Below are 24,292 nucleotides of genomic sequence, written 5' to 3'. Positions count from 1 at the left end.
GGAGGAGTCTTGCCAGGGGACCCCGGCTGGGTGGTGGGACCTGGGCAGATGCCCAGCCATGCCGGCCATGATGCCGGCTCTGCCATCGATGACGGCAGTGAGATGAACCCGAGATGCAGCAGTGAAGTGACTGGGTTCAGCTTCTGCGGAAACCCCCTGGGAAGGTGGGTTGACACAAGATCACCGCCAGCCTGGATGACCCTTCATGGAAACACTTGTGCCGCTTTAGGACAGGACAAGCTTTTCCACAAGCCGTCCTGGGCGCTGAGCTGGGAACAGCGAGTGACAGGTCACAGAGTGCAGCACGCCCTGTGCCGACTTTGCACTGCAGGAAGCAGCCGATCATGAGAGCGAGGGAGGCAGAGCTGTGTGGATGTTTCCTTCGACCAGAAACTCAGCGATCCTCTGCTCTCAACGGGCTCAGTCAGCTCCATCTGAAGGAGCCCTTCCTCCATTTTTGAAACCAGAGTATTTAAGCCACAGCTAAGCTGGACCTCATGGAGAAGGAGGTCGCTTTGTGCAAAGAAAAGCAACTCAAGTGTCTTTGGCCACAAAGCAGCAGATCACTTTCAGAAATACTAATGGGAAAAAGTGAAGAGTGTCTCCAGATTTCTGAGGAATCGATACATGACTGGCCATCCTGCAATGGCCCTTTCGCTCATTTGGTTCTGGGAAGTGTCTGGGGGGGCATGGGATATTGTGGATTCCCAGCTCTGAGGCTGGAGACAGCACTCCAACTTTGGACCTGGGAACTGGAGCATGGACCATTGACTCCTTCACAGTCAATGCAGAATCATGCCAACTGCCTCTTCAAGTTTTCACCACCTCAGAGTGGTAAATGGGGGCATTTTTTGGAGGGAGACTGGAGAGGCCATGACATGAACTATCCTGTAACCGCTCCAGCCTGGGTCCCCCGCCCCACCCAGGACCCTCCAGATGGATGGGCAGAAAAGCTCATCTAGAGAATATGCGGAGCACAGTGATGGAGGGGGCAACCAGCTCTCACGCCTTCCCTAGATGCTTATAAGCCTCCCCGTTAAGGGGCTTGCATACCCCAAGGGTAAAACCAGCAAGAGTTTGGGTGCTGTTCCTGCAAAACAGAGCCAGATTCTGGCAGTCACTGGCAATCACTGTGTGTACTTTGTTACATCAGCAGATAGATAATGTTGAAATCCAGAGCATGGTCACTAACCAGTGTAAATGTTCTCTTGAAACAGGACTGAGGGGCAGACTTTAGGCTCGAGGGATCTGCTTTGTTATTTTAACAAACCTCTGAGGTCCACCAACCAGAGCTTCTTGTAAAAGACATAGAATTAAAAGATTATGAGCCCAGGAATTTGTTCTGGGTGACTGAACTGAATGGAATTCATAGTCCTTCCACACAAGAATCCACTCCTGGTTATTCCAGTCTTTCCTCATTTCAGCAATTTCCAGTAAGGGAAGTCTTCTTTTTGCTCCAATTGTTGGCAGTTGGCAGTCAGAATCCTTTACCAAACTATGGCAAATCAACTGGAGAGCTTCAATACATCCAGTTCCTTCTCCAGTGCACCCCTGAAAGAGAGTACCTGTGTCGAGCATCAGCCCAGGTGTCCTTGCTCATGAGCACACCGATCACTGAGATAATCAGTGTTCGAATGTCACAGTCCAATAACAGACATCCTGGAGTCTTGTATTAAGCAGGAGGTTGGAGCCTGTGGCCCCTTCCCACTCAACTATTCTATGAAATCAATGGCCATCAATCTCCTCCATCTGCTTTGAAATGCACAAGAGTAATTGACAAAGGGGCGGATACAGATTTATTTATGCTAAGAGTCAGTTTATTGGAATCCATGGAACAAGTTAGTCACAAATTATTCCAGTGGATTGATCGCACACATGACTAAGTCTGCAGCCCCATGAGAAATACGGGATAGTCCAAATAGTTTCATATCACTTTCATCCAACTCCTCAATGCAACTTACACACCCACAAATTCAATGTACACAGGCCACACACACACACACACGGAGCCTCACAAAAGAGAAGAAATGAGCGAATAAATGCTTAGAAGAAACTCCTGGATTTATTATTTCAAATATTTGATTGCTTTCTAATAGAATCAGGACCGGAAGAAAATAATACAAATATATTGTTAAACAAATATATACAAAAGCATTGTCACTTTATGAAGAATTCTATTTACAACATACATAGTATGCTACTTTAAAAACACAACAGTGATTAAAACAGTACTGGATTGTTTTATAAAAGTTTACAGATTCATCCCATGGGATGTAACAAAAGATGTTCTTGAAACAATTTTACTGCCATCCAAAACAAAGTGTTTTAAATATATTCAGTATCTTCAACAGCAAAGGATGTCTTTTTTCCATAGGAACTTATATTAATTTATAATTCATGACATTCAAACACATGTTTTTCTTCTTAAAACATGGAGTCCCACTGTCATAAATTAACCCATCTTCAGAACTGGCATCAGTCTCTGAATATTGTGCAATATTCTTCTACTAACATACTCCAAATGCCTTACATTTGCAATTACTATTTCTTTGTGATCTAAAAACCATTTCAGTTGATATGCCAGAGCATATTCCATGCTCTTGCACAACTGCCATCCATGTTGATGAGCTTTGAGAACATTCCAGAAAACTTCACCCAAGATGGCCAACTCTAGGACGCCAGTTCCAGCACTTTCTCCATAGCAGCCTAAGTCATAAAAACCTTTCATATGCTCAACAGACTGATGGCTGATTCTAAGAATCTGTTCAAAAGCCACCAGAGTCAGTCAGCTGGTAAAAGATATTCAGGACTTTGATGTGAGCCAGAAGCCTTACATAGCAGCATTTGCAAATGCTGTCCTAGCATTCCAACTTGGGTCAAGAAAAAAACATCAGCTCTGAGCCTCCCCACATGAGCTTGGGCCAACAAAGCAACTCACAATGTGTCCAAGCCCAAAGGACCCAGTGAGCGCAATGAAATAGCATCAAGAAAGCCTGAGAAGTATGGTAAGGAACCTAAAGGAGGTTCCGAAAAAAGATTGAAGCAACAGTGAGCTGCCTTCCCTGGCGTCGAAAACAAGCAATTAATAGGAGCAAGTGGGAGGCTGGGTGTGGAGGACTAGAGAACCTCCTGTCTGTGGCTCTTGGTTGAAGCAAAAATATGCAGGATGAGGAGGGCCAGATGAGAGTGGACAGAGGAGAGTCTGCATTCCAACTAGCCTCAGTCCTACTTTGCAAAGGCAACCTAATGCTACAAACCAGATTTTCTGAGTGGAGAGAAGTCAGGGCGTCTCTACCGAAAGCCACATAGCTATGAAGCTTGCTCTCTGTTACCAAGCAACCACAGAACTGATCTATTACGCACTTTAATAAATCTCAATTAGAAAAGTTCACCAAGCCAGCACGGGCTGGGGGGAGATCCAGACATATCCTTAACTTACCTATTCTGACCCACCAACCAGGTCTCTATTTTTAATGCATATTGCTTTCTTATATATGGACTGGCATGTGCCTATTTATACACAATTTTAATCTAACTTAAGTCTCATTCATTCCCGTGACCTGGTTTGCATATACTGACAATCAAGAGTATGGTTAGAATATAGGTTGGTGGGTGAATTGTGGGTTGTCATTATGTGTGAACTCTGCACCATGACTTAACCATAGGTTGTTAACTGCAAACAATCCAACAATTATCTGTTCTGTTCCAGTTAAACCATAGTACGAGGATTGTAACATAATGAGAGCCCATGGTTTAACAACAATCCTTACTCAGTCCACACTCTGGGTTGTTGTTCTTTGCTGAACAGTTCTCCTCTATGCAGGACTGACTAGAATACAACATGCTGTATGCATTCAAAAGATGCGTACTTATCAGATGCCAAGAAGCAATATTTTCCCCAGAACAAGTAACTTTCCGTTGTTTTGTTTGCTCGTTAGTGGTAATTAGTCAGCACTCCCCAAAGGCTTAGCTTTATAAAATCCTTCTAGTGATAAAAAGCATTGCACTCTTTTTCTTCATCTTTTTCTTCTTCTTTAACAAAGCTGTACAAGAGAAAAGATCTCCTTCTGTCCATCACTGGAGATTCTCAGATTTATTCATAATCAAATGTTGTTGGTTCTCATACAAGGTTAAAGTAGCCAGCTAATGCTCCAAGATCTATGTACAGTGATCGCTGTCTCTTTAGCAGTTCTGATTCTTCAGTAATCCCAAGACTTGAAGAATCTGATAATGAAATATTTGAAAAGAAAAGAGACCATGTTATAAGACTTGTTTTAGATCAATTGACTATGACTTATTTTTGTTCCACTCTAGCTTAAGTTTACTAACTTGGCTTCTCTCCATTCATGACGATAAGTTACGATCCTTTACAATAAAACAGGCAAAATTTGCTCAGGAAAGATGAAGCACAGTGAGTGTTTATGGCTCTGACCACTCCTAACACTGTATAATTCTGGGTGCTGCAGCTCAGAAAGGATATTGCAGAGCTGGAAAAGGTTCAGAAAATTTCTCTCTGAGGAAAAGTTACAACCTTGGGCCTATTTAGTTTAGGAAAGAGGCAAATTTAGTTTGGAAAATATGGCAAGGAAGAAGGGCCATGGTAGACGTGAACCAAATTATGCATGATGTGGAAAATGTGCATAGGGAAGTTTTGTTCCCCTATCTCATCATACCAGAACCTGGAGTCATCCCATGATTCTGAGTGGCAAGAGAAGACTCAGTGTTTTTTTCACGCAGCACATCAAGTGCAGGACTTGGTACTACAGGATGTGCCACCAGCTTGGCTTTAAAGGGGAATTAGACAAACGTCACGGAGACTGAAGCTACCAATGGCCAGAAGTCCTGATGGCTCTGAACCACCTCCAGGATCAGCAGCAGCATGACGGGGGAACAAGAGAAGGAGGGGCACTGGTGGGCTTCCTCTGGGTATCTGGCCAGCCTCTGGGGGAAATGGGATGCTGCACTCCAGAGGCCTCCAGAGAAGAGCAGGGTTCTTGTTGTGTTCTCCCCTTAGTTCCTTGGCAGAAACAATTACATTGAGGATGCTTTTGTTCTGTAAGTCACAGACCCACAGAACAGCAGAGTTGCAAGGGGCCCAGAAAGCCAACGGGTTCAACCCTCTACTAAATAGAATCGAACCACCCCCTGGGAGGGCTGTCTAGCAGCACAGTCTCTCCATGGCGGCCAACTTTCCTGCAAGCATTCTATCAGTCAAGGACCCAGCATGGCACCATGGTGCTCCTACGGGCTCTGCTGCACATGTACAGGTCCTCTGTATCTTGAGGCAGTTTTGCTTTTCGTCTGCTGAACACGAGAGCAGTGAGCAGATGGTAGAGGCAGAGGCAGGCAGGAGTGCCCACCAGCTACTCCAGTCCTCCACAAACTCGTGCTGCAAGGTGGAGAGAAGTGGGCAAAAGGCAGTTGCACCACTAGATCACTGGCCATAAGAGAAGTGGCTGCAACCTGGGAGACACTTGTTACGGGAGGAAGCCCACTGGACACAGCTGGGGCTCATTTCCAAAGAAACACGTGCAGGGCTGCACCGTTAAAGTGCCTGGATGCTGCCACTTCTTCTTAGCAGCTGCCTCAGAGGAGGGCAGCAACGTGATGCAAATGGGAAACTTCTCCTCTGTCAGATCGAATTTTGGGAAATGTGCCTATTGCTGTGTGCAAGCCTGACTGCAACTAACCCTCTGCTTTGGCTCACTTTTTTTTTTTTTTTTTAAGAATTGCTTCATTTAAAAAGGCACGCATGGCACAGTGTTGTTTTAACGCTGATGTGTACTGTTGTTGTTTTCTCTCAATGTGTCGCTTAAAATAACAACAACAACAACAAGAACTAATGTTGCAGATACTGATGAAAATGTCTTTCACAACTCTGGAATCTCTAAAATACTTTTGAAGAACTTCCTGGATGACTCTCTGAGCTTGACATTGAACTGATTTTACAGGAATTACAGAAATGAGGCTAAATCCTCATCCTGTTGAAAGCTTGTGGGATGCCTGCCTTGTCCTGTTAAGTCTCTGAAACCAGCACGTCTCAGTCCTTCAACTGGGGTGGGGAACCTCTTTCAGCCCAAGGGCCAAATTCCATTGCCGAAAAGCATTCCAGCAGTGGGAAGGGCCATGGCCAAAAATACCAACGTGTCTTGTTTAATTCTCTCACTGCCAGTAACCGAGCTGTAGGAAAGGCAGGTGAACCTTTTAGAACTGGAGCGGGGGGAACCTGCCCTGAAGCCAGATGGCCGGTGCTTGAGGAGTGGGCATGGGCCGCATCAGGACTCCTGTAGGGCCGCACCACAATTGCAGGCAGGCCTGGAGCTGACCATCTGCAGCCTGAGCTTAAGCGCCTGCAGCCCCGCCATAAACCTCAACCTGCTCATAAGCACAGAAGCTGCCTGGAAAAGGCGTGCGCTAGGACAGCTCGTGTCATACCAGCAATGTTCTCAGGCAGTTCCAGCTCCTTCTGGCTCAGCAGCCTTTTCCTTTCAAAGAGGGCTGAATCCAAGCTCTGGCATCGAGGTTGCTCCTCCCTCGGCGGGTGCAAAGCCTCATGCTTCAGCAGCTCCGTGGCCGAGGGCCTCTGATTCAGGTTCCTTTCCAGGGCAGCTTCCAGGAACTTTCTCATGCTGCTGCTGCAGTCTTCAGCAATGTCCTCCAGGGGTGGGGCTTGCTTATGGATCTGCTCGAAGAATCAAAAGAAGGAGCTTTTAATGCAATGCTAACCAAGAGCAAAAGGAGGAGCTCTGAGAGATGGTGTGTGTGTGTGTGTGTGTGTGTGTGTGTGAAGGGTAGGGGGTGTTTTGACATTTGGGTTTTGTAAAGACACCGCCCTAGGAATTTCCTTGCCTCAACCCATGCTTTGGAAAACTGCCACTCTTCCACGACAAGAAGCCAGTTTTGTGCGGAAACAAGGAACCCAAAAACCAGCTTTCAAGTTCATGCTGAGGCCTTGCAGCCCTAGCTCCGTCATTCAGGCAAAGGAACACAGAGTAACTGGCAGAGGGTGATCCGGTGTGGGGCCACAAAAGGAGCGCTGACTGGCACTGCGTGAGTAATAGCGGACTGACGTGACACAGTCCCCACAAACTCCCAGGCTGCCAGCACGCTTCAAGCAGCGGCTTTACACCTCAGGCTCACACCAGACGGATACCTGATCTCCTTGAAAGAAGTCTGCACAAGATTTAATTCTTTTCAGTGCTCCATTTGTGCTACTGTATAGGAAGAATTCTTTCAAGGGAGAGGAAGATTGCTTTTTAATGAGCTATGCTCATGAGATTCCCCCCTTCCCAGCTGCGGTTTGCAAAGCTCATGATCTTGGAAAGGGGCTGGCATTTGAGCTCATTCCCGCGTGGCCAGATCCTTTTTCCGAAGTTCACATCCGGCCTGTGAACTTCACAGCTTGCACTTTCCACCCTCTCCCTCTCAGACCAGAGATAAACAAACGTCATCAGTCTCCCTTCTTGCTCATATTTCCTCAGTCTCATGGCAGTTCATTAGATCAAAGCACCAGCAACGCAGTTTCCTTGACAGACCAACATGGACGAGGCTTTCTCCCCATGGAGCAGCTCAGTCTGAGTCTGGGCTGCACCAGTCCAGACTGCAACTGGGGGCTCACAGAGCCAAATGCTGTCCTAAATGCCCATGCGACTCCTCCCAGACACATGCTGGGCGAGGCCGGTTGTGGGGCTTCATTTTCAGAAGAGCTGTAGTTGTAGGAGAGGGAGCATAACTGAAATTCCCCATCTGCTAAGCAGGCGCAGGGAGGCCCAGGTTACAGGCTCTAACGCTTGGGCTTGATGGGCACATTGGCCTGGTGGGAGTGATGTGGGCCCTCTCACAGCCAGCGGCAAAATTCTTCATTCCCCAGAAAGCAGACTGGCGAGACAGAGAGAAAAGTAACCTGCTCCAGATCTTAAGCACAAGGCAGAGATGGGGCTGGAGCTCCCGAACATAAAACCGCTCTCTTCCAGGATGGCAACCTCCCAGGTATTTTTTTTTTACTTGAAGCAAACTAAACTAAGGAATGGCAGGGAGCCTTGCTTTAATTCAGACAACCCTAACTCTTGTTAGAGCTGTCTGAACTGGCCCTGTGGATTTAGACTTTGGCTGAATCCAAAGACCCTCTCTCTTTTTCTGTCTGTGTGTGTGGGGGGGGGGCAGGGGGGAGACCAACCAACCAACCAACACACATCTATACTTACGATATACAGGTAGGAAGGGTATGCCGTGCGAGGATAGCGATTCACCCATGGCGGGACGCCCGTCTGCATGTGAATGATGGTTGTTCCCAGGCTATAGATGTCAGCCTTTGTGGTGTGGCCCCGGCAGAGGATCACTTCTGGACTCATGTAAATCTGCAAAGGGAATCCAGAGGGGAGATGAGTCCCCTGCCATCATCAAGGCCAACCAGGGCTTGCTGTACAAAAGAGGGCACTGGAAAGAGACATGGGGAAGAGGGAGCCCAACGGCTTGCCAAGTGGTGCAGTGCAGCCAGGCCTCCAAGGGATGCCGCACCAGCATCCTTGTGTCGGCAGGAATGCTGACATCAGTGCCTCCCCACCCAGACTTCCCTGTTCTCTCCGAGCTTGGCTGCAGCCCTCACAGTAGCTGAGCGGGAAATGAGCAGCAAGGGATCACCCACTGCTGCAATGCAATGCATTCTGGGATGGCTTGCGCAATTAAAAAGCTTTCACTCACGAAAAATTCTCCTTGTCTCATTCATATAGTGCCAAAGCATGGCCTGCATTACATCTGAAACGCCCCTACATTTGCAGAGCAGAGGTGTCTTGGCAGCCTGACCTTGCCTCATCTTGGAAGCTAAGCAGGGTTCGGCCTGGCTGAAATCTGGATGGGTGACCCGAATGCTCTGAACTGCCCAGACAAGCTTTGACTACACGTGGTACGGAAATGTAATAATTCTAGACCAACATGGCAGCCTTCAAATTAGATTGCAAAATTTTGAGGAGAGGGATGTCACGTAACTAAACAGAAGTCTCATTTCTGTACCATCCCAAACAACAGTGACTCTACTCAATGTCTGATCGTCCAACTCAAACTTGTTTTCCTTATCAAAGAGAAAAGGGGTATCCAATCCACTGGGGAAGTTCACCATAGCAATGCATGGGAGATCACAGCAGATCTGCTCACTGAACTGGGCCTTCCCCAATCAGTTCTTCCTCATTTATTCATAACTACAAGGGTGTAAGTGAAAGGGCAGCCAGGTTTGCTTCTCACATGGATTCCTTACCTCTGTTCCTCGGAGCTCTTTGGGATAGTAAATATCCTCCGTGGTTTGAACGCTTAAACCAAAATCCACCAGAACTGCTTTGGTTGACATGAAAACAATGTTGCTTGCTAGAAACAAAAGGGGACAAATGAGCTCTCGGGAACTCGCACCACAGAACACAGCATGGGACTGACTCTCACCGCATGCAAACCCTGCCGTATGTTTGAACTATGGGTTGTTAAAAATTAGCAAACCAGAATCTCCAACACTACAACAAACGATAGGTTATCCCCCTGAGTTGTTCGTGATTAACAACCCCCAGCTAGCCCACAGTTAACCATAGAGTTCAGATATAATGACAACCCAAGATTCAACAACTCATACTCTGGGTTGTTATTACATGTTGACCAGGTCATTCTTTTGCTTATTTAACAGATATGTATCTTTATTTCCTACCACTTAGTTTATCAAGGCAGCCTAAACAAGACAGGGCACTTACTGTTATGCTCCCTTCATATGAAGATTCATTGGGCAACTTTACTAATGATAGCTGGTTAAGACTTTGCCATTACATAAAATTGTAGGGGCTACGGATAATCACCCCTTGCCCTGCTTGGCTTTGACATACTTTACACTGCTGTCATTTTTATGACATTGCTCTTTTATTAGGTTTTTAACCGTGTCATGTTACTGCTGCACGAATGGACCTTGCAGATCCAAAGGGACAGAGAGTGTGTCATCATAAACAAGGAAAATCTCTGAAGGAGCCCCAGGATTCTCTTGGACAGTTTATAAGACACCAACTTAAGGACAAGCTCTAAACCAGAGGCTTTTGACACCATGCAGTGCTAGTGGCTTTATGGGAAGGCCAGGTCCTCCAAAAAGGCAAACCTACGTTTTATATCCTGATGTATAACGCCCTTGGAGTGAAGAAATTCAAGGCCTTTGAGGATATGCTTCGTCACCCAGATGATCTCAAATTCTCTCATGGGCCCACAGCTTTCCACCTTCTCCAGGACCGAGCCTCCTTCTCCAGCCTCCATGAATAGGTGGATCGTCTCATCCCACAAGATGACCCCATACAGCTCAGCAATATTTTCATGGCGAAAGCAGGCCTGGATTTCAACATCTGATGGCTTAAACTGCTCCACTGGCACCTAGAGGAACCAAATGTTGGCAGATTTAAGAATGCAGCCAGAACAAGAACGAGACAGAAGCTGCTCAGGTAGAGTTCAAGGCATGTATTTGCATTCACCATGTGGCTGCTGGAGAAACTACATTTAGACTGCACTTTCCTCCCTCGCAAAGGCAACAAAACAACAGGCCCAGTGTTTATTGCGCTGGTACCAGAAGAAGGGCCGTGCTGGATCAGACCCACCTAGTCCCACTCTGTGTTCCTTGGGAAGCCCCCAAGCAGGACATGGGGCAACAGGGCACTGGTCTTGAGAAGGAACAGCCCTCTGATCCGGGAGGTAGCACTGAGCCATCAGGACTAGTCGCCCTCGGCAGCCCAGTCCCCCAGGGATTTGCTGAACGCCCTTCTGAAGCTGTCCAGGTCGGTGGCCATCGCTACCTCCTGTGGCAGTTCAGCTGCATGAGGCAGAGAATAAGCCTAGTGAACCCTGGCGTGGCCCCAACATAAAAGAGACCGAGAAAGGAAATCCATACCAGTTTGCAAGCCATCCGCTTTTTGGTTTCAGTGTCTTGGGCCAAGTAGACTTTCCCGAATGCTCCTCGTGGAATGAAGTCAGTCCCAATATTTTGGTAGGCGAGCTTCCATGGGAACAGGAGCACGTCTGAGTCAATCCGATAGCGTCCATTTTTGGGATTGATCTATGTTTAAAAAATTAAGATGGGGTGAAATGATAACAAGTCCATTTTTAACCAGCAACTTGTACTCGGATAGAATAGTCAATTAACTGGGTATGTAGATACAGCCTGAATTAGACTATTGGCTTGTCTAGCTGAATGCCATCTACTCTCGTACTGGCCTTCTATGTTCATGCACTCTTCCATCAAGATATGGCCTTCCCATAACAGAACTTCACTTTGCCTGAGCCTTTTTTTCTCAATTCAAAGAAGCCCCATGACCCAAGGAGCAGTCTTTATATAGAACGATCAGATGGGAACAGCGTGTGGAGCAATGCGTTCAGTTCACCCTGGAAATATTTACAATTCCAGGCTGTGATTTGACTGCTTTCCTGCATAAGTGGCACATAATTGTCTGGCAACAACAGCTTGGTGGATAGACTAATACGGAGCATTTGCGTAATGAGTCCACCTGGTAGCTTGCTCCTTCATTCCTGGAACCTGCTGGCCGGTTGCTTCACTAAAGGTAAACAGTCTGTTTCAACATTTCTTTCCATCAGAGCTTGTGCAGGGGAAAAGTGGGTGAGTGGGTGGGTAAAGAAGCAATTTCTCCAAAATAGACTGAGCAGATCAGCAGAGAGATAGACAATCTCATTACATCACCTACTCCAATAAAGGATTGAATTGCAGATTGAAACAACAAAAGGCCAAAACCCTGAGGATAGATCCTTCAAACAAATCCCTTCACACAAGGAAAAGTTCAGAATTCCTGAAGGGTGAAAATAAGACTACCAGGACTAGTCAATGGTTGGATTAGTTAACAATTTAAAAATCTTTGCATCAGCTAAACAGAACCACCACGACCATCCGCTAATTAGGCAGGTGTTTTCTTTTCTAAAAAGTGAATTAGAGCAAAATTCTGTGCAAGTTCAGAGAGAAAAAAATCTAAAACTCTCAGGATTCTTGAAATTGGAAGATCTTTTTCTGTGTACACATGCATGGAACTGCACATTTGTATGGGCTGCATCCGGCAGTGCCCTTCCACAAAAAGCAAGAGACTCTCCCTTTGCAGAAGGGCTTGGACTTCGCAAAAACAACAGAGAATTTTGCGGCCCCTTGAAAATGAACACATTTGTTATGGCATAAACTTTTCCGGCTATGGCAAACTTCATCAGAAATATCGAGCAGAGGCTTCTGCTTACAGAAGAAGAGAGAAGGCAAATTTCTGTTCACCTTTCTGCTGCCCACCACCCATCCACCCTCCCGTTCCATTTTCCATGCTGCACTGGTGGGCCCCGATCCCTATAAGCTGGATTTTCAGAACTGGAAAGAGAAATCTCCCTGTTCCATTAGCAAGGGTGCCCACTGGATTAAAAGTCTTTCTGAACAGAACTGGACTGTGCCCAATATAAATAGTTATGGCCATGTGTGACCCAGAGAACTAAAGAAAACAACAGACACACCCAATTAACAACACGAACAGTGACAACACTAACAGCACAAATCAAAAGGGAAGGGCACACTTCAGCCTACACCACCCCAAACTAAGGGAATTAATTATACTTTAGAGCAAAGGCTGCATTGCCACATTGTGATCGCAGAGAATTAGCAAACATGGTTTAATGGGTGTGCAAACCATGGTTTGTGTTAATGTGGTTTCTGAATTGACCAAGCTCCAGCGGTGGCTGTGTCTGGAGACAAGGAGTCCTTGCCAAACTGAAACAAGAGAAAGCCAAGGAGCACCAGCGCTGGCTTCCATGAAACTCCAACTATGGTCTGGGCTCCAAGCTACAGTCTATGCAAAGCACAGCTTGGAAAGGTGTCTTCACTGAGCCAAAGCGGTAACTCTTTGTGACCCCAGAAAATTGGGCCAGTGGTGGCAACTGCAAGGAAGGCCATGGTTGTCCTCAGGCGTGGCAACATGCTGCCTGTGGGTCTTGCTTCTCCGACCTTTTACTTCATGCCTGTGCATATCACCAACATTTTGGGGATCCCACCTTCCATTTTTTTTAAAAAAAGATAGCATTTAATTCAGAATGGCTGGTCTGTGCCATGCATTTTCAGTACCAGGTGGGTTAGCCCTGGTCATGCACCTAAAGCCAAGCATCCAGTGCTTTAACACTGTCCTGGCCTTACTTTGGAGCTCTACATTTAGCAGTGATGCTGTTTCTTACTCAACCCCTTGGAGAGAGCCGATGACCTGGGGCCGCATGAGGCTCTCAGCCTCGTTTCATGTGACATATCGTGGTGGGTGGCAGCTACACTATCCCTGACCTGAATTCAGCCAACTTTTGCCTCCGGACACGCTCAGAGTCAGACTTGGCTCCACCACCAGCTGCAGCCTTTGCTTGATTTTTTGTGGGTCATTAGCACATCGCAGGAAAAAGACACTCCCCACCTGGTGTGATCAAGGTTGCTTTCTGGGTTCATCTGTGCCTCACATTTGTTAATTCAGCTTTCCCTGATCTGGTGTTGGCCTACAACTCCCGTCACCCGCCGCCAGCACTGGCCATGCTAGCTCTGTGTTATGGGAGTTGCAGTCCCACACATCTGCAGGGCATCAACTTGAGGAAGGCTGTGCTGAATCAATGGCATTATACTCAAAGCCTTCTCTATTGCAAAGGCACATTGCATACTAACCACCACACTGAAGAATCTGCTCCCAGGTTCCGGAACAGGGCGGCCAGCAGTGCCAGTCCAGGCCCAAAAACTGCCTTGCACTGCTCTTCTCCCAGCAGCTTTGCAAAGCATGCCTTCAATGGCCAATGATATCTGCCCATCTTCAGCATGCAGATTTAACCCACAAGATTCAGAGAGTTTGGCCTATAGCTGTACCGTCCTCAACTGGATCCAAGAACGGGAGCACAAGATTCCCCAGACTGCTGAGAAATCCAGCTCAGGCATGGGCAACTCACGAATTCTCTCTCTCTCAAGAAACAACAGAGCGTCCCACGGCGGCTCTGTCCACGAAAGCTTATGCCAGAACAAATGTGTTCCTCTAGCAGGGGCCATGGGGATCTTTGTTCTTCTTGCTGCACAGATTAGTTCAGCTGTTCCTCTGAAAACTGGATTCCTCTTATGGTACAATCCTATGTATGTTTAGGCAGAAAAAGCCCTACTTCTGCACCCTTAGTTATTTGTTATAACGCCGCTCCTTGATACAGGCTGAACAGGCAGACACTGGAAATGCTGGCAAGGGTGGGGGAAATTACCGCTGGACTGAGGTCCTTGAAAGGGCCACATACAGTTAAAATTGTGCCATCGCTTTCCTCAGGAATTTCCAGTAGCTCACCAAATCCAGAGAGGAGCTACAGCTCAGTGGTACAGCTTTTGCTTCACACGCAAATGTTCCCAGACTCAGTCCTTGCCATTTACAGACAGAGCAAGGACAGACCCTGATGGAGACCCTGGCGGGTCTCTGCCAGTCCACACTGAGCAAGATGGACTGAGTATCAGGCAACTTCCCACATCCCTGTGAGTTTCGTCTGCCAATATTGGAATTTAAGCACGCAGGCTGTATCTGACCATTGTGGGAAGCCAGAAGCAGGGTGAGTGGGCAGGGAAAACAAGCACTCCCCCCCCCCCCGCCCCCGTCCATGGGATGGGCTAGTTTCAAGCAGGGAAGGAACATCAACAAATCCATGAACCAGTGTGGCCCAGCTTGGCTGGCCCCAGCTCTCCAGGCCGCCACCTTTAAGCCAGCGTATTGATTAGCAAATCCCACGGCTTGCAGGAGTGCTCCAACTCAAATAAGCACATGCATGACCACAGCCAGCATTTCAGGGAAACAGCATACCATATTTAATAGGATCCCGGACTCTTGTCTTCTGGGCCGGCAAAACTGCTTTGCCATGTTGGACACCTGATTCACGAACACAAGCAAGTCTTCCACGGTCCCATACTTGACGGACGACAACAAGGACACCTCTCTCCTGTTGAACAGCAAGGAGTCTGCACGTTCCTTGTTTTTGTTCTTCTCCGGGTGCAGTGTGAGGAGGCCATCTTCATAAACGTCCAGGTCTCCATTCGGGTAAAGCTTATCCATGATGTCGATCACATCAGACACATTTAAGTCTGTTAGCAGTAAGTCAATCTCCTCTTTCTGGTCACTGTCAGTGCTCATATACTCCATTGCTGTCCGTCCCCTTCTCCTTCCTCTACCTATAATTGGCAAGCAAAAAACAAAATGCAAGATAAAAGTCCAAAGCTGCTTAAAGAGGGAAAATAAGAGATTTAGATTCTAGGTAATAATTAGTGGAACAAACATCCATCTCATGAGAAAACTGAACAGCTGCATATTCATAGACTGCAACCTTGCACATAGTTTTATGAACAACCATCCACAAGCTTTTAGCCACTTCTTTAAAGTAACAGGACTAAAATGACTGGGAGAGATTTTGACACTGGGCACAGTCCAGAGTTGCACAAGCTTAAATTCCACTGAATTCAAGGGGATTAAATGTTTATTAAATTATCATAGATTTCACGAGTCTGTGCTCCTTGCTCCTTGTAAGCCATCCCGAGACTTTTTTAGTAATGGATGACATAGAAAAACTATAAATAAATAAATGAATGAATGCTTTATCTGAGGACAACCAAAAAGCAAATTTATGTGCAGGTAGCAATTCCAGTAGTGCTAAAGCAGGATAAAACTTGTAATGGGTTGAATGCAATGGTGGGCATTTTGTAGACTTCCAGATGTTTTGCCTACAATTCCTATCAGCCCTAGGCAGCAAAGCCAATAGGCCAAGAAATTGGGAGGGCAACAAGTTGTCCACCCTTGGGCTAGTGGAGGGCTAGGGTTAGGGTGAAGGGTGGGCAGCGCTCTCTTGTTGGACAAGGAGAATAAGTAAAGCCACTCTTTAAGGTATAAGGTGGAATGGCTCCCTAGGTAATCCTTCCCTGAGCACCTTTTTCCTGAAGTTGTACTGCTGCTTCTGCAAGAGGAGTGAAGCCTACGGGGACAGACTCTGTCCTGAATTTCTCCTCACCTACATCCATCCAAACAGCAGAGCTAGAGAAAGTGATGCCAGCACCAAGAACTGAGAAGAGAGGGGAGGATGGGGGTAGCCACTCAAGTCCCAACTTAAAAAATAAAAAACAAAAAAGCCTTCAAAACCCGCCAAAAAAATATTTAGGGCTGGGGAAAGTCCCACTACTTGTTTCACTCACTGCCTGGAACCTGCCTGGCCTTTGTTCTTATTTTTATTTATTTATACAGTGCTTTTTCTGGCACACTCTAGTGCATAAGCAGCCTGTCAGCACAGAGAAAGAGGACGACAGAGTATCAAGTAGCACAGGCTACAGGGTGGGCATGTCTTGTGTGGCATACCACGAATCTCAAGTACTATTTATTTATTTATTAAAACATTTTTAACTAGCCAAGGAATGCCTGCAGCTTCCCAGCTGACACAATCCATGGTGCAGCCATGCTGACAAGGTTCAGAATACCCCAGAAACAGAACTTCTGCCTTAGGAGGAGACCTCTGAAAGATGGCACAGTCCCTCTCTTGCATTGCAGAAATGGTGGCTGGAAGATAAGGAAAGGATGGGGCTCCCTCTGGATTGTGCCCACTTACTTCACCCACAAGCACCACTGCTACTTTCTGTGTTACAACAAAGACCTGATGCTATGGCTGAAATACTCTTGATATTATGCCATCTGCCTGCAAAATTGTAAGCGTTTTTCAGAAATATGTAGTGCAGCTTTAAAAAGAAGAAGCAGGCCTCCACATTATGGGAGTTCTGCAATTGTATAGAAATTATATCATATGGTTAGTTCTTTCTGGACTTTCCTTCCAGTTTGTATTTCTTTTGTTTCCTTTTTTAAAAAAATACAAATTCTTGACATAGTTTCAGTAAGGGAACTGGAATGGGATGCGAACTTACAGGAATCCAAAACTGACATGCCAACTAAAAGCACCTCCCAGTCCACAATCAGAAGGAACTTTCCTATTCATAACACACTCCTTAAAAACCTGGAAAAACAAGGATTGCATTATTTTAGACAATCAGATGACTGGAAATCCCCCAACACACGCATAGCTCCATGGACAACACACTCACATTGGGAAGAAGGAAGCGGAGCTTGAGCAATTACCAGCAGCAAAAATGCCAGACATTTTTCTGGTGTTATATTGAAAAGCAAAAGTCAGATCTCCCAGCATCAGTTCACAGATTGCGGACAGCATGCTGGTGTTAATGGCAGAACTTCTATAAAACTGCACCCATCTTCGAAGAACTGCTCTGTTGTGGTGAGCTCTTCTGGCACCGAAATCATTAGCTAAATCAGAACTCTCCAGAGAAAAGGGTAATTCTCAATGGAAAGCTGAGATGCATCACAAATTGAGATTATCTCAATCTCAGGCATCGAAATACAATCAAAAATAGACTTCTTTAGCACAAATGGCCAACTGGAATAACACAGCGCATGGGGTAAGTGAAACTATTTTTGAACAGGAGGTCTCTAGCATAACTTACAAACAGATCAATATATGGATATTTGGGGTGCCTTTGTCCAAGTATATGTGTAATTATTCTTAATAACAACAGTATGCTCTGCTACATACTAACATATAGGTATACAAGATCAAATAATAAATAAACGCACAATATAAATGTAACTGGTGCTATGGAACTATTTCTTAGTACTATGCAAATATTGCCACTTGTCTTTTGTAATGGTGTGGTTTGGTTTTTTTTGTATTGCACAATGAAAAATAAATACAAAAAAAATGACCTTCCTTTGAAAGAGGGCTACATTTTGTCCTATCTGCCTGAATGTCTCTTGACTCACCTGGCTTGCTCAACACGATCACATGTCTGACAACTGGACAGTGACACAGATAGAGAGAGAGAGAGAGAATGAGAGAGAGAATGAGAGAGAGAGAGAGAGAGAGAGAGAGAGAGAGAGAGAGAGAGAATGAGAGAGAGAGAGAGCAGTTACCTGCTCCCAAGGTCAGACAGGTGATACCTGATCTACTGGAGCTGTCAGACGGTGAGCAGCATGCCCAGCTATGGCAGCATGCCTAGCTCTGGTTTCTGGCCAAGATGCTTATCTGCATCACCTGGGCTAGAGAGCTCTGGCAGAACTTCCTCTTGGGATACTGGGAGAACAGGAGCAACAGAATCTAAGTCAAAGGTTTATATTATGGCTGAGTGTGGCAGCCCCACATCAGCAAAGAGATCAGGCCCAAATGTACCTCTGTAGGGAGCAGTTAGCAATGCTCAGGAATTGGGTCAAACATAAAGGGAAGAGGCAGGGATGAGAAACACACATGGAAATGAACGGAAGAAGGAAGGCCCCACTCATTGGCAGGCTGATTTCAACCATATGATGCCATTTCAAAGCAGAGTAAGGAGTCTAGCGCTGAAGCTCACCACCACCACCACCAGTTCTCAGATTGTTCAGACTAACGATGTCATAGGTTCCTAAGACAGAGGTGCCATGCTACCTATGTAATGGGAGGGTATTCTCTCAAGAAAAGAAAAAAATCAATTATGTGAACCCCTTCACAGTGTTTCTAACTATTTAAGTTCCATCATTTCCAACCCCTATTTTAGGATGGTTTTCCCAAGTCATCTATGCTTTTATGGTGTCCAGATGTTTTGCCTTGCTTACTTTTGCAGCTTTGGCTCTCTAGTCCTGCAACTCAAATGTCATATTGGTACACTTCACATCTAGCACTTGCTGTGTCCCTGAAATATACGATCCAAAGTGATGCAGTTATGTGTATATTAAAGCCTGCACACACAGAATCGGGACAATGGCCAGTCTGGCCGAAAGCTGCTGGCTATGGTTTTACTTAAGGCAGAGGTGGGCAATTTATGGCTTTCCAAATGTTTTGGCCTGCAATGCCCATCAGCCTTAGCCAGCATAGCCAATTGGAAGGATGATGGGAGTTATAGGCCAAAACAACTGGAGGGCCACAAGGTGCCCATCCCTGGCCTAAAGACATGTTTGTCCCAAGCCCCTAACCTCCTTTGCCTGGTTCTCTCCAGAGAAGAGAGACTCCCACCATCCTTAGCCAACATGGGCATTGTAGTCAAACACATCTGAAAGGCATCAAGTTGGATATATATGAAGGCTAGTATATATGCCCCACCCTCAGCCTGGCCAATGTAAGCAAGGCTAAAATAATGCTCCCAGTTGGAACGTTTAATGCAAGTTCCCCTTTAGCACTCCAGGAACTGAGATATACAAAGAGAATCCTGCTTGCCAGGTGAACAGAAAAAAATCCCTAAACTTCAGAAATAACTCCCTAGACTTACTTCGCAAGTAAGAGATCAAAACTTCCTTGTACGCAAAGAGATCTTACAATTTATAAAATTCAGAGATGTAGAATTAATCAAATATCACAGGCAGTAAAAGGACAGCACTGGTAGGGCTTCTTGGCATCTGTGAATCGAGAAGAAGCACACTGCAGCTGTTAAAGAGCTGTCAAATCACCAGTGCCATTTAGCTTTGAACATGGCACAATTCCCTTTGCTGTATAACATTTGCTGTGTACCTTGTAACAGACTTACTCAACCTGCGGCCCAGATGTTTTGGACTACAACTCCCACAATCCCCAGTCAACTCTTACAGCAGATGACTACTGTGCACAGGTTGATACCACCAGTGAAAGAACTCCTTTAGTGCTTCTTTAACGCTACAGGATCCTGGTGCCACTGTTGAGAATTCTACAGAATAGTTTGACCTTCTACTTCTCCAACAAGTGCTGATTCGGCAGTAAGTTCCCAGGAATTTCATGTGTAACAAGGTCACAGGAGGGATTCTAAATGCATCAAGGTCACATGCCTAGGAAACCTGAGCTCAGGGGCTTGCCAAGTGAACCTTGGCCTCCAACTTCCATTGTTCTCATCAGCATGCCTAAAATGGCAATGCAAAGGTTAATCTGGCAGTGGATAAGAAAGCAGCCCTTGGCACTGCTATCGACGTATTTTGCCTGGTTTGTCTGATCAGTGAACCCAACTGTGTCAATTTAGGGTGATGCCAGATCAACAATCCTTGGGCAGACCAGCAGGGAGCTCTCAGGGTGCAGGAAGATTCGTGCTGGACCTGACCAAACATCCATCTAGCCCAGCATCCTGTCCACGCATGACCCAAACAGATGCCTCCACAAGAAGCCACAAGCAGCACATGAATGATGATAAGAGCACCCTTCCACTTGCACTGTGCAGAAGTAGACCGTCTTCCTTCGGTTCATGGGCCTCAGAATCCAACTCATGGATGTCATCTGACCACAGAAAATGTCTATTCCTTTTATGGTTCTCTGCCCCAAAGCTCTGGGAAGGGCCAAGCCATTTCTGAGAAGGGGCATCCATGCTGCAGAATGGGTCGGCCTTCTACTAGTTTTACATTCACCTGAGTGGTACAGCCCTTCCCTCTGCAGCTAAATGGCAACCATTGTGCAAGGGGAGTGGGGGACCCCTTGACAGAACTGCACACCTCATTTTAAAGTGAAATGGGGGGTCGTCCCTATGGCAGATTCAGCAGCAGAGCAGTGATGGCGGCCATGTGGCACTTGTGGCCTGTGAGCTGAGTGCTGACAAGCCCAGTAGAGAGACTCCTGGAGTCGTTCTTGCTCAGTGTCCAGACTGCAGCAACACAAATAGCTCCTTCAGCGTTTCCACCCATTTACTGATTTGCATTCCACCCTTTCCCCTCCCAAAATCAGTTCTAAGCTGAAGCAACTGAACCACAGCACGGCCTTTCTGAGCTTCTGTCTCCCCTTTGCTGAACGTGGACAGGGTGGGGTGACTTCCTGAAAAAGGCCACGACACGTGAAGAGAGGTTATTTCAGGCCTCGTGGGGTGCATCCAACCTTTGCAACCATCTGCACACCACAAAGACTGCAAGCTCAGACACAAAGCGTTGTATAACTCCCAGCGTTCCCCAGACCACACAACCGGTTGTTGTAGGACCCTTTTCTGTCTAAGCAGGGATAGAATTGGGCCTCAGTCACTTAAAAGGATTTTAGTTGGGCCAGCCACTGGCTGTAGAGCAGCATTCCTCAAATGTTCTGGCTAGAGCAGGTGGAAGTTGTAAGCAAAAACATCTGGAGGGCAAAAAGCTTGCCACCCCTGATCTATCTAAACTGCAGACCACAAAGCCAACATCATCTGGTCAGATGTCTATGGACTTTTCCACTTCTTCCACCCACACTTTGCTGTTTTGTACCACCTAATCTGATAGAGTTCAGAACTCAAAAGCTTGAGCAATTTCATGGAATTTCAGTTCTATTGTGAGTGAAGGATCTATAAATTCCAGAGAATGCCTGCATTATAGATCTTCAGACCCTGCTTTCTAGAAGCAACAGAGCCATGAAGCAAGACAAGAGCAAGCATATATGGGACAGGTGCTGCACACCACCCTTGAGCAAAAGCATGACCTCATTGCTGAAGCAAGAACCTCCTCCTTCTTGGTTACTACGTTTCTGATTCATGCAACCAGCTCTGAGCAAGTGACTCAGGACCGGAGCATCCAGACAGCCACGGCATGGGAGGCTGAGGCTGTGAACATGCTTTGACCCACTCCACTCAAAAAGCAAGGCAAAACTTTGCAGATGATACTATCCCTGCTTCCCAGCTAGGCATCTGTACATAGGAGGCTGCCTTTTACTGAGGCAGCGCATTCTTCTTCCTAGATTAGCATCAGTCACTCTATATTATTGACTATTAAAGATGAGAAAAACCTGTTTGTGGTCTTGGGGAGCTGCTGATATCATCCTAACCGGGGACCTTTTGCATCCAAAGCGCTCTTGGACAAGCTCTCCTCAAATGGCAATGGTAGCACCGCAGCCTTTCCCAACCTGGTGGCTTCCAGACGTGATCGGCTGCAGCCACCAAGTCACAGCCACTGGCTGTGCTGCTTGGGAATGACAAACCTGCAGTCCAACACCTCTAGAGGGCATTGGGTTGGGGAAGGTTTGCCAAATGTATACCAGCTCCTTACTTTTCCTGGGAAATTCAGGAGTCTCAAACACTCAAAGAAATATCCATGGAGACATAGGTGCAGAGCCTTCTTAGAAAGCCAGAATTCCCCAGTGAAATGTCCCAAAGAAACAGAAAAAGGTGACTTTCACTTTCCAGTTAGCTCAGGGGAGCAGCTGATCAACTCTGCCTGTCACTCTTCTTGATACAAATTCACCTATGAGGAAAGCCAAGAAGAAACAGCAAGCTGAAAAGAAATGCCTGCAACTTCTGCATGCAATTTTTACTGATTCAACTTCTGCAATGCTGCCTCTTTCAAGTTCTCTCTCTCCCCTCCTTGTTTTGGCTTCTCAATCCCCATCCAAAGTTCTAATGTGCAAACAATATGGTCTCTCTCTCTCTCTATCCAAACACCTGAACGCTGCTGCCCCATCTCTCCTCCAAAACTTAATTTCCCTTTGGCTTCCCTTTCATGCAAGCACGTAAAGTCCCAGCTGGTATGACAAATGACCACAAATACTAGAGATGCAGTCCAAAACATCTGGAAGGGCCCAGGCTGGAGAATGCTGCCCCCCCCCCCCACCCCTGCACTGTCTTTTCCCTCCTCTGTTGTCTCTGGTGCTACTTGCATTATTCTGGAAATGCACCATCAGGATCATCACCAAGCTCAATTCCCACTGAAATCAATGGGACTTCAAGTCAAATCATTAGTAGGTTGTCCCACTGATTTCAACTTCAGCTACCTTGGCATGGATTCAATGCACTGTGTCCTCTGAGCAAAAGGTGCCAAATTGTCTTTGTTTTTAATCAAAGAATTTGTTGACATGACTGGTGACAAACTCTGCATCTCCCAAGTGAGTGTATTTCATCTACTGGAATGTGGTGATTGTGGAGCACGAAACTAAGAGACGCTGTGCTAAGAATGTGTTAATATTCTATGGAATGAAACCACTTGATTTTCAAGCACACTTACAGTAGGCAGCCTCTGCTGTTAAAAATCACGGGAAGAACAACCCCTTAGCATTTTGCTGCAGAGAGAAAAACTCCATACAAACCCTCTCAATAATTCTTACAACAATCCTATACCGGAGAACATTATTATTATTCTCATGTTACAACCGGGGTGGGCTCCGTTCGAGGCCAAAGGGCAAGGAATTTACCTAAAGTCATCTAGTGACTGGGAGTTAGCAGGGGGATTTCCTAGTTCACACTAATATCCATCGTCCTCTGCCAGGACGTTAGAATTGCCTTCGTGCTTCTAAGATGAAACTTGATGACTTCCAATGGGGAAGACAAGAAGGCATTTGTAATGCAAATAAGTCTTTAGCAGATACCGATTTAAGGGTCACACTGAAAAAAGAACTGCTTTAAGGTTACATTCAGAGGCAAGATTCATCGAGTTCCATAAAAACAACCGTATGTCTAAGCCAACCTCAGCCAGCAATCCTATTTTGCTCTCAGCCGCAGCTTTCCCTGCTGTAAAATGGGAATTACAAGTAGCCTGCCTCCGCCACAGGTTTGCTGCGAACGCCTAAACGCCTTTTCAAATTAAGGGGGCAATTCTATACGAGCTTAGACCACCAAAAAATAAAAAATCCAGATGGGGAATGCCTGCAGTTGTAGGATTTTCCCTCTGACTAAATGTGCTTAGGATTACGCCAATGAAGCTGAGCCGTCAACATAGCAACCGAGGCTTATATGCCAGCATACATCGTAGTCCAGGTAGCAATATGTGAAATCCCATAGACTAAAACAAAGCCGAAGAACAACAGAAAAGCACAAGGCGCCGAGCAGAAACAGGGGGAAAGCCCCTGGGGAGCAGCGCCGGCGTCGCGCTCGCAGCCTTCCTCCTTCGCCACCGGCCACGCACTTACTCACCGAGCGCCGTTCTGTCCCTGCCCCGCTCGAGGGCGGCCGTGTTCGTCCCTCCGCGGCGGGGCTGCGGGCGAGAGGCAGCGCGATCTCGCTCCACCTGCCAGCCCTGCCCGAGACGCTTGTGCCGGCGCAGGCTGAGCGCCGCCGAGTCACGCCTGCACGGGAAAGTTCCGGGCGGGCGAGGGGCGGAGCGGCCGGCCGGCCAGCGCTGAGGCGCCTGACTCGCCCGGCGCCAGCTCCTCTGGCCGCGCCGCCGCTTTCGATTTCGCTTTCTTCCCGTATCCCGAAAGAGGCCGGCGGCGCGGCAGGGACTTCCCTCGCCCGGCCCGCTCGCTCGGCCTTGGCGCCGCGCAGGGGAGGCGGCAGCGGCGGCGGCGCACTTCCAGCTCCGGCGAGTTCGCGGCCCTCTAGTTCGAAGTTAATTAACTGGGCCAGTGGCGGCCG

General features: G+C 46.8%; 1 protein-coding gene across 3 annotated transcripts; it reads right to left on the bottom strand.

Annotated features, from left to right (window-relative positions):
• Positions 1–2,043: 2,043 nt before the first annotated feature.
• On the bottom strand, positions 2,044–24,065 carry MAP3K8 (mitogen-activated protein kinase kinase kinase 8). 3 transcript variants are annotated; one of them, XM_044424931.1, is made up of 8 exons: positions 16,928–24,065; positions 14,835–15,199; positions 10,898–11,062; positions 10,125–10,386; positions 9,251–9,357; positions 8,205–8,357; positions 6,436–6,682; positions 2,044–4,224 (listed from the first exon to the last, which is right to left on the bottom strand). In XM_044424931.1, the coding sequence occupies exons 1-8, from the start codon at positions 16,944–16,946 to the stop codon at positions 4,121–4,123; spliced, it is 1,422 nt and encodes a 473-aa protein (XP_044280866.1). In that variant the 5' UTR covers positions 16,947–24,065; the 3' UTR covers positions 2,044–4,120. The 3 variants fall into 3 exon arrangements, with proteins under 3 accessions (XP_044280866.1, XP_044280868.1, XP_044280867.1); XM_044424933.1 differs by having other exon boundaries at positions 23,848–24,065; XM_044424932.1 differs by having other exon boundaries at positions 23,852–24,065.
• Positions 24,066–24,292: the final 227 nt, after the last annotated feature.

This window comes from Varanus komodoensis, unplaced genomic scaffold (assembly GCF_004798865.1).
Source record: "Varanus komodoensis strain SLA01 unplaced genomic scaffold, ASM479886v1 scaffold15, whole genome shotgun sequence".
Lineage (NCBI taxonomy): Eukaryota > Metazoa > Chordata > Lepidosauria > Squamata > Varanidae > Varanus > Varanus komodoensis.
This window is presented reverse-complemented; position numbering and strand designations above follow the sequence as displayed.